The 11,040-nt window shown below is 41.3% G+C and overlaps 1 protein-coding gene across 4 annotated transcripts in view; it reads right to left on the bottom strand.

Annotated features, from left to right (window-relative positions):
* Window positions 1-2,674: 2,674 nt before the first annotated feature.
* Window positions 2,675-11,040, bottom strand: part of zeb2b (zinc finger E-box binding homeobox 2b) — an 83,575-nt gene continuing 75,209 nt past the window's right edge. For 2 of the 4 annotated variants that reach the window (XM_026301398.2, XM_026301399.2), the window contains exons 8-10: window positions 8,642-10,653; window positions 6,611-6,791; window positions 2,675-4,800 (exon numbers count right to left, since the gene is read on the bottom strand). In XM_026301398.2, coding sequence (XP_026157183.1) covers window positions 4,229-4,800; window positions 6,611-6,791; window positions 8,642-10,653 — 2,765 coding nt within the window. In that variant the 3' untranslated portion in view covers window positions 2,675-4,228. The remainder of the gene's footprint in view (window positions 4,801-6,610; window positions 6,792-8,641; window positions 10,654-11,040) is intronic. The other 2 variants (XM_026301400.2, XM_026301401.2) reach the window with 1 other exon arrangement.

Below are 11,040 nucleotides of genomic sequence, written 5' to 3'. Positions count from 1 at the left end.
GAGTTGATTTTACTACTAAGTGTATCTGTGGAGCAGCAGAGTAGCCCGAGGCAAAATGTACACTTAGCTTTGGTCTCTACAAGGCCCAGCAGTGAATCATCAGAGCTCAGCTGTCCAAAATACACCACCAATCTGGCCCAGGCATATGGCTGCATGACACTCATATGAATTACTACTACACGCTTGTGTTGTTGTTTTTCCTCCCTTTTAAATGTTCTATGAGCCGGGCAACGCTCCCAACACTGTTTCACATCAGACCAGATCAAAATCACTGCACTGACACCTGAGAAGAGGCAACAAACTGGTCTGGAAAAGAGATCTGATGAGGTTTAAACATATTAAAGACTGAAAAATGAAATATTAATATTTGCTTTGCTCAAAGACTGTATTTCTGATGTCCTTTAACATCTAGGCTCCAGGCTTCGAGAATCACTAAAGGCTGTAAAATTGACTGAACATGAATTTAACTGTTGCACATTATTCAGTGCATTTGTGCAATAAAATGAAGACAGGAAAACATGAAACCAGAGATTAGGATCACTGACAGATGCATAGACAGAACAATGCTTTAAGTTAAAGCCTAGTTATGTGCAAATAAAATGATTAAGTACGCAAAAAAAAAAAAAAAAAAAAATCAATTTAGGGGTACCATCATGCAGCTTGATTGAAATTAAAAGCCGCCTCAGGCTAATGGTCTGAGACAGTATTGATCAGTAAGTGTAAGACTGGATTGGATCTCCAACTGTAACAGCCAATACTCAAAGAGTGACAAGTGGAATTCATGCAGACAACAGAAAAGTAAACAAACAACATGGCAAGAAGCACATCAAACACCAGAGTACTGTAGGCTTTCAGCAGTAAATAACATAAAAACTACTTTTGTCTGCTTTATTCTAGTTTTTCCCTCTGACTGAGCCAATAAATACATTTTCCCCTTCTCTTTCATTTCTCCTGTTTCCTAATTCAGCAAGTCCCTCTCTGCCTGCATTACTCTGGGGTTGCAGGAAGGTTTCATCACCTCCATCTTGACCTTTGACCTTCCTGGTAGTTGCTTGTGAAGTCAGAGACCAGCGAATTCAACCTTGTATCCAAGTCTAATAGATGTAAAATGTAAAAGTAGAGGAAGGTTGAAATTTCTCCCTTAATGATAGGGATATACTCCAGAGGGTTCCCTCCTTCCCCGTCTTGACACACTTGCTCATTTTTCACGTATAATTGTCCAGGCAGTTCACAGCACATTATCAAATTCATCAGCTAATCATTTAAGACCCCCTCTTTTATCTGTGAGATGGTCTGCGAATGATCCGATGGCACACCGATCGATAGGAAAATTGGAATATGCAAAGCGTGTTCTGATGTTTGGCATCGCTCAACCTTTGGCGCTTTCATCTCAGCCTTTTGATGTTGCTTTTAATCTGCATAACGCAGTGTGAGTGGCTAATGGAGTCGAGCGTCTCCTTCAGTGGAGAGGACTCCGCTGCTGGAGTCCACCTGTCAGGGCTGAGCAAAGTTTCAAAATGAGATTTGGAAAAAGAAAAGTGTTGTTAATTGGCTGGAGAAAGGAATCAAACCCTTTGTCATTCATTTTTAGTTAATCTGCTTTATCTGGATTGATTGGAAAATGTAAGAAAATAGGAAGGAAACTGTCCTGAAATATTTAGCTTCAGTGCTCGGTATTAAATTCTCACATTTAAAGATGCAGTTTTGCTTCATAAATGGCTTCTACACTTATTAAACTTCCCATCTATTTATTCCCTGTAAGCTGATAACAAAGACGAGAAGAATTTCCCACTATGACCACACAAACACAACAATTTAATGTGCTTCAATAAAAGCTTTTACTAAATACCATATGCTGTCATAACTGAGGTCACTTCAAAATAAAACAATAACTGCTTTGCAGCATAAATGAAAATATGAAAATCATATTTTTATATGAAGCATTTAATGTTTAATACCCTGTAAAAGTCTGTTTCTTGTCCTAATGAATATTTAAAAGGATATGTCTGTATTATTATTTCTCTCATAAAAGCCTAAAACATAAATTTCTCAAAAATATACTTTTATTTTTAAAACAGATTCAGTAGCTTCCTGAAACAGCTGGGAACTGTGGTTTTTAGCAGAAACTAAAACAGGAGGCAAAGGTTTTGTTAGGGACTATTTTCAGCAGTGGATTAATACATAATAATTGAGGCTGTAATGAGTAATCTTAGCATAGTGTTTGGACTGAGTCCTACTTTAATACTTTTTAAATTCATTGTTGGTGTTATTTAATGTAATTTGTAAACATGAAAAATATATCACCAATCTATTCCTTAACATTCCTGTTATTCAGCGTCATGTGACTGGTTAAAAAATACAGGTACAAATATAAACACAGGTGCAAAGATGTGGAATATGTGTTGGGTTTCTACTTTATCATCGAAATGAGACATGATAATCAGCAGGACCGGGGTCAGTTCACTCTGATCCATCTGAAAACGTGAATTAAACTGAATGTAATTAACATAATAATGAGAAGCACAGACTTTGTCCTCGGTGGTTTCTCTATAAAGTGGATATGAAAAGAGTTTCTCTCATTTTGGAGAGAATTTAAAATGACTTGAGCCTGACGCTGCCAAGCAAACCTCACAGTTTGTTGTCTGTGAATAAACATGAAGCACTGAGGGTTAGGTACTCCGTAATTTGGCTACTTTTATTCGAGCAGGGTCATTTTCAAGAGAAATTACAAATTAAGAATTCAATAATACTTTTACAAAGACATTTCAGGAAAGATTCTTCTTCAGTCATGATATCATACATAGTATTTAACAGTCCCTCTTCATTTTTTAGCTTAAAAAAAGAAACAAAGATGAAGAAAGTGGAATTTTTCAGTCGAAAATACAGTGTTTTCACAATTGTATAAAAGTTCCCAAATTTGGAATTTTCCAGTAACTGGAAAATAAAGGAAATAAAATAAAATAAGATTAAACTTCGCATTTCACAATGTTTCAAAACACAATAAATGTTCTCTTTACGTAAAATTTGCCCCTATGATCGACACCATGTTCCTTTTTACTAAAATATATCTATATATTGAAGAACTATAGTACTGTACACAACAGTATGAAATAAATAAAATTAGGAAATATAAAATGGGCCACATAAATAATGTTTTCTTCCAACCTACAAATAAAATGGATGCAATTTGTTGTTTTCAAAAAATGGTTTGGTGTAATACTGACAAAGTAAAAAGAAAAGAAACTGAGAAAACATTGCACAACATATTGTAAACTAAGGAACTGCTGCCTATAAGTCTTAATACTGACACAGGTGCCTCAAAGAACAACGGTGAACCATTTCATAATACTGAAGCTGGTGAAAAAAAGTAACTTTCCTTTTACACAATACAAGGGTGGCACTTGCAGAAAACACACAGGTTAAAAGGTTTGCATATAAGGCTTCTTTTTTCTTATCAAAACACCTTACAAAGGCTTTGTCCTTCATTTTTTCCCCCATACCATTTGTCCATAAACCGTATTTTCCCTTAAAGTGAAGGTCTCTTTAAAACTTCATCCTTTTAAAAAACCTCTAACCTCCTTCGTACAGTCTTTTGTTTAAATTCCTTCATTTGAAGTTGATTCAAGAGGCCTAAAACAGTGTGGCTGGAGGATGTTTGTGGCCGGGCAACATGGCAAAACTAAAGACAACACCGTAGGTAGGTAGGTGATAACAAAGGTAATATCGAAGGACTGTAGTGCAGACACTACTGCTCTTTTTCCAACACTGTATAAATATATACATAGGCAATACTTTTTATTATTTTTGATCATGATTACAGAAGCGGAGTGCAATTTGTACAAGTCACTAGTTGTGCTATAAATACTATGGAACATAGGGGGTTTATTTGAGGAGGTTAGCACCACACATATTTTTAGGCCTTAGTACTGTACATTTTTTGAAATGTATTCATTTATTCATTGTTCGGTTTGCATAATGCAGCTTATTTCACAAACCCATGCCTCCCTTCGCTCAACGCCTCCTCCAGATTGATTTTTTGAGTCCATGTCTTGTTCGGCAGACATCGTTCCCCCGAGGAGTCTGTCAAAGAAAGCTTCCTGGAAGCTTCAGGCACGTGCACGTACAGCTTAAAACACGGCGTTTTAAACCGAGTAGGTAAGAATACTGAACCGAAAGAGAGAAACTTAAAACATTTAAGATGGGAAGCGTTTGAAGTGTCCATCTCCGATTACATGCCATCCTCCATTGTGTCCTCATGATCCGATTTGGTTTCTGTTTTGCCGTCCAGCGAGCTATCGTCCATTGAGTGCTCTCCGTTCTCCTCGTCGTCCCTCAACGTGTCCGGGTCCGTGTCCATGCTCTTGCTTTCCTCCTCCTCCTCCTCAAACTCGTCGTCCCTTCGGCCAATCTTCGCATACGTTCCGTCCACTTCCTTCCGTCCCTCTCTGATCCCTCCGTTCACGGCATCATGCCTCAGGATGGCCTCGCGCTCCGCCAGCTCCGGATAACCCTGAGGAGTCATGCCCTGCAAATATGCCCGGCTCATCAGCAGCTCCGTGGGCTCCAGGTGGCCCTTCTCACGGGCTTCCCTCTCTGCTGCCTCCCGCTCCTCGGCCTCCCGCTTGCAGTAGGAGTAGCGGTGGTTCATGTGCTGCGAGTAGGAGCCAGAGTGAGAGAACCTCTTCCCACACTTGTCGCACTGGTAAGGCTTCTCCCCCGAGTGCAGTCTGGAGTGCTCGATGAGATGGTGTTTGTGTTTGAAGGCTTTCTTGCAGATCTGGCACTGGTGTGGCCTCTTGCCTGCGGAGACACAAAGCACAGAACGGGGACTTGAGCTGCTTGCCTTGCTTGTCCTGCTGCTACAACAAATCACACAAGTCAGAAGAAAGCAAAATGTTGAGGGAAAACTCTGATGAATTGGATGGCATGGAGTAAAATGACATCATGGAGCATTAAATCCAACTTTGACTTACGACTTAAGGCTATTTGTTTATTCAAATTGCAAGCATGATGAGAAAGTGTGCTCGCATTCATGGGCCTACATTATGGAAATTCCCTCCTGTGGTTAAAGCATGGAGAAACTCAACCACAACTACTTATTTTAGGTCTGCGTGCCACACTGATGAATGCAACATAAGTAAACTACTGCAAAGCAAACAAACAGAGAAGGCGCTACAAAGCGGTAAACAAATCCAATATAGGCTGGAGGGAAGGGGGGGCTCCAAGGGGTTACCCTGCTTATCTCCAAACACAATTCAAGTTCATGGCGACGCCTGGCTCTCCATTAGGTTTTGGGCTGGGGCTCCTCCGTCGACCAAATGTGACGGGACGCTTTGGATGCCAAGGCAGAAATGAGAAACCCAAGCTGGCCACAAGGACAGAGTGAGATAGTTTTATGACACAGGGCCATAAACTGTCTGGCTGAATAAATGTCCTCCGGCTTGTAATGTGGCCACACGGCTGCTGTTATAGTGGATTCCAAAACACTTACTGCTCGCTAAACTAACTTCTTCAGGATTCCTTCTAAGACCCAAAGTTTGTCTGCATTTTAAGAACACCTCTAGTAATCCAAACATCTACAGTCATTTTGGCATCTTTTTTTTTTCAGCCTCCTTCTCTCTCTCTCTTCTTTTTCTGCTGTTCACCACGTGTGGAAATATGGCTGCCTGCCTCACACAAATCACATGACTCCCCTCTGACACTTGTGTCCACCAGCCAACATTCAAGCTGCAATTCTGTGCAACATCTGGTCAGTTCAACTGCACTTCACTGCACGTCTGAGCTGCATAATATTGTTAAAAACAACACACAGCGACAAGAGCATGAGGTGTCGCATCCTGAGCGAGATGAAGGGATGTTCTAGTGATAACACACCGTTAAGAGTTCAGTGCAGCGTTCTGACGATACCCCTCCCCTCCCTTTTATGTGGAACCAGATAACATGAAGGCTGCATAAAGCACTGAGCGCTCTACTACAGATAGTGGATAAAATAAATGATGCAACCTAGTGAAAGAGGATCTCTTTATAATAACTATAATGAAAGACTTGTTATCGGCACTCTGAAGCTTCTGAACGCGACTCTGCTGATGTGATCTATCGCCAATAATGGGGCCGATAAAGGCATTAGTGGCCTTTTGCTGGCTTTATGTATCTAGGTGAATTGATGTGTGTCTTTTAAGATAGCAAAATGGTTAACACAGCAGAATATGATTAGAAAATAGAGTAGCATCAGTCAAAAAGATAGCTGAAGGCTCCCTCTGCTTGCCTACCTGCATTAGGTTAATTACACTCTTCCAAAAGAGCTGCTACAGTTTTTAAAATATCAAATATTTCTTAATGTTCAAGAAGAGAACACACAACTCATTTAATAAATCACATAAAGAGTCAAACTTGGAATTTGAAATCTACTCATTCGTTGGCATCTCAACCCTGTCAATGAAGAAGCACGTTAGGTGTTGGTTTACAAATACAACTTAAGGGTTCAACAGAGAAAGAAAGGAGGAGGAAAAGGGGTAACATAAAAAATATATATTCATACTGATTTGGCAACACAAACATTTAAAACATAAAAAGCATGGGGTTTAAAATAAGGGTCTAGAACAGTATATACCTGTGTGTTCATATTTGTGTCTTAGAAGGGAACTGCTCTTCTGGAATGTTTTGTCGCACAAGTCACACGCGTACATACCACTTTCGGTCTTCTTAATCTTCTTCCGCGACAGACAGGAGTCGGGGTCTGTCATGTCGTCCAGCCCTGACATGTAATCTGGTGTACCGTCAAGCAGGTCCCCCTTAAAAACAGAAGCAAAACAGGAGAAAACAAAAAATAATAATGAATGTGGTGTGTGGTAAAGGGTTAGAGTTAGCATGTGATTGCTAACATGGCTAAAGCATATAACATGCTAAATATGCTAAATATGCATTAGTTGGTAATGTTAGCTAGCATCAAGATACAAAAGGCATCTCAAACCCCAAAACTTTAGTGCTTACAATTCTTAAAATTGAAATATTTTAGAAAAGATCTCATAATATTGCAATTAAGATATAGAAGTGTGCAAATATTGTTTTTATTGAAATAAAAGCAGCCCAGGTTTAAAGAAATTACCTTCTGTGGCATTTTATGCCCTGGATGAAGCAGTAAACTGAACTGAACTTCCCAAACAATCACATTATGCTACATGTTCTCATGCATTTTTGATGACCCCCACATACCAGCTTTATTTCGTATAAAACTTTCAGCTCTGGAGTAATATCAGCCATCTATAACTGACATGCTCCCCATTATGAAACTCAGCCATAATGGTGTATTCAGTGTGGTCTAATTTTGTACAGGAGTGTTAATTCTGCACATTCCTTTAAAATTCTCTTTTATGATGAAGATTAGTCTTCAACATGAATTGATGGAGAACAATATTACAACATTAGAGGAGGCACAGTGAGCCATTCTTGAAATTGCAAACTCATATAATGATTAAAATCAGAAGGTGCACCTTAATGGCCAATATTGAGCCAGCAAAGCTTTCTTTAATGAATATGTGTGTGATAATGTGAGGACAGCTTTGCACTGTTTTAGGAAGGGACCACTATCACTCTGCAATCAATTTGAACTAAACGCCTGTAGCTGTATTTTTAAAATCTAATTTAATAACTTAGAATAGGAAACATTATTAATACTTTTTTTCATCAAAATGGTTCCCTCTATGTTAAACAGCCTTCAGCATTCACTGGTAATGAACATGGAGACTGTGCATTATTAATCCACATGTAGAAGCTCATTTTGGATTTGGCTGTCTTTAAAATGCAGCAAAGTTGCAATGGGAAATTTCAGAGAAGTGCAGAGCCCCAGGGTTCACCTTTGTCATTTTTACAAAGGCCTTTCACCCATATTTAATAACAAAATATCCGAGTTCAGGCCAGCACTGAAAGAGGACTGGAGCCTTAATCTATTCCACACAGAGCAGCGGGCAAAATTTACAGTAGAGCGTGGTAACAATTAGAGAAGAATTTCTAGGGCCATTATTGATCCTGTTATGTTTCTTTAACCTGATGCTGTTGGAGATTTTTTTGTGCTTTAAATTTTGGACGGAAAAATGAAGCCACTGGGTTAAGTTATTGGGTGGAAACCCTTCAAAACAGTTTGTAGACCATTATCAGACAATTATAAATCCACAGGACTTATGGTCGGAATAAATGGTCTAAAATAAAGCTAAATTAAGTCAAAGTTGTAAAAGCATCAAATCTTGGGACCAGCACATATTTGGCATGTGCACTACATAAATGGCCATTAATTGATTAAAAACTATTAACTTTCTGTTTCAGCTCTTCAGTAAAATCAGCTCACTCCTCCCCATCACTGACTGGTAATAGTGTAATTGTTATCACTAATGTGTCAATCTTGAATTGAACCTTTGAAATGCCCCCTATTATCCTCATCACCATTAAAGACTCATTGCTGTTTTCCACCCTGGGGTCATGTCGCTGCTGTTTGTCTCCATTGCCTTTACTGGCTCAGTCTACCTGAGGTGAGTGTGTCTCTCCTGACTCTGAAGCAGTTTTTAATTAGTACAGAAATGAGTTCAGATCATTTTAGAGAAGTTGAGTGAGCCTGGGGCTTTCACAAAACCACAGGTGGCTTATTTACCTGGAAACCTGGTTTTCGCTGGTACTTTCTCCTCTGCTGCATCTCGGCAAAGGTAGCTGCCCCTGCTGCATAAGTGTAGGCCATGTGTGGTAGGAAGCCCATTTGATCCATGCCCGGATAGGGCCTAAGACCTGGTATGCTGGCCTGCATTGGGGGCATGAATGTGGCAGGTGGAAAAGCGCTCTGAGGTGGAAGTGACGTGTACAGGGGTTTGGCAGCAAACGGGTTAATGCCGAAGATGGGACTAGTGCTTTTTTCAAGGTTTCCATTGTTGGTAGAGCCTGAGAAATCCTTCTTGAGATATGCCAAGTTCAAAGGCTCTTCGAAGTGCTCTCGGGGAGAGGGGATGCTGTTATGGTCAATGGAAATGCTGTTGACTTTAGGTCGGCTTTTTACAGTCAGTGCATGCTTGGGTTCCTTCATGAGTCTCGGCAGAGAGAGGTCCAGCGGCTCAGCCTGCAGGTCTTCTGAAGTCAAGCTGTTTGGAGTGTAGGAGCTGCTGTGAGAGTTTTTGGAAGATGTGGAGGACAGATTTAGCGGGGAGGGGGTGTTGCTGCGGGAGTGGTCCAACTTTTCACCTGTGGGTTTAGTGCTGCCACTGAACTGGTGGTTTTTCAAATGTCTGAGCGAGGTGTCACAGTTGTTAACGTTGTTATGGAGCTCTGCTATGGAGGGGGATGTGATGCGGTCAGTAGGTTTGATCAGAGACACAGGTGACCTAGCTGCCATAGAGTCTTTTGGTGGAGTGTGGTGATTTGTTCCGACAACCATATCTGTGTTGTTCCTGTGCTCTAGTGGTGGGGTTCTGGTAGTGCCGTAGTGGTACATCTTCCGCTGCTCGAACCACTCCTTCACAAATTCCTGAGGAAGGCCGACTGCTATGGAAATCTTGAGCAGTTCCTCTGAATTGGGCTCCATGTTCATGGCGAAATATGCCTTCAGCACAGACATGTGGTCCCTGTAAGGGTTAAGGGGCCCAGTAAGTCCCTTCTCAGACAACATGGAGGAAGGTAAATGGGCGTTCTTCTCCATGAATATCCCTGGTTTGTTGGGCATCAAATTCTCGCTGGGCTGCAGCACGGCTTTGATCTCCTCGTTCATTTTACACAGGTAGCGTTCATGCTGATGCAAAGGTATTGGCCCGGGGAAGGTTTCTTTGCAGTATTGGCAAGCATAAGGTGTTAACATGTTGTTTTCCTGCACCTTCTCTTCCACACCTCCTTCAAGCATGTGGTTGGATTTCTCTCGTTTGATATTGCTAATCTGTCTCTTTGAGTCTGTTGTCAGGCTCTGTAGGCAGGCTTTGGCTTCGTTCACTTTTTCTAACGTGTAGTCAATGATGCTTTTGGTGGCGCCATTGTGATTAACAAGTGGAAGACCAACCTGAGGCCCCCCTGCCGATGTCAGCGCCTGTTTCTGCTCTTCAACCTGGGACCCCAGCTCCTTCATGTAGGCCTTAAGCTTGGAGAGCTCCTCTGGCTTGCAGTCCATTTTCTGCCGGCACACAGTGTTGTCCACGATCTGGAGAACCTTCTGCACCTCGCTCAGGTTGTTCCCCAGTGGCCCCGGGTAGCCCAGGAGCTGTGACTCCAACCCAGCCATCCCAAGGTGCTGCAAAGGGCTCTGGGCCGTTGCATTGTGGTGGACCCCCAGTGGGCTGTTTCCCCCCATACCTCCGTTCATGAACGGTCCAGGAGCACCGAATGCATGAGATGCCATCATCAGCTTGTAGTCGTTGAAGTCAAGCGGCTCGGTCTTGATGTTCAGGTGGTTGTTGTGTTCAGGGAGGCCCAGTGGTTTGCCATTTTCCAGTTTCTGCCGCAGCTGGGTGATGGCGGTGTTGGTGGGCGAGGAGGAGGCGGAGGTTGGGGAGGATCCAGTCTTCATGTTGTTTCGCATCCTGCCATTAATGGCGATCAGGCCAATGCACTTTTTGCTGCTTATGTGGGAACTGTAGGAGCCCGAGTGGGAGAAACGCTTCTTGCAGTTGGGGCACTCGTACGGTTTTTCACCTGAAAGACAACAGGCATAGTGTAAGACATAAGATGTTCATATGAATCACCCTTGTAGTTTCCTGTTTTACTATAAGGAACAATGCACATCAAATGAAATACAGTAATAAATAAGAAATATGGTGCAGTAATAAATTGCCCCAAAAGGAAATAAAAGTGCAATAGACAAAATTAAGTTGATTTATTCATGTGTCAGCTGACATATTTCTAAAGCATGTTAAGCCTTATGCAAAGCAATTATTGCATGCTCCATGAGACATTTGGTTTGTGTGCTCTGGGCTGTTGTATGTCTCCATACATGTAAACTTCATATCAAAAAAGTTTTAGGTCAGAAAAAATTAGCCTTCTGTTCATATAAACAAATTAAAGGAAATGTCCAACATGCTT

Source organism: Mastacembelus armatus, chromosome 2 (assembly GCF_900324485.2).
Source record: "Mastacembelus armatus chromosome 2, fMasArm1.2, whole genome shotgun sequence".
Classification (NCBI taxonomy): domain Eukaryota; kingdom Metazoa; phylum Chordata; class Actinopteri; order Synbranchiformes; family Mastacembelidae; genus Mastacembelus; species Mastacembelus armatus.
This window is presented reverse-complemented; position numbering and strand designations above follow the sequence as displayed.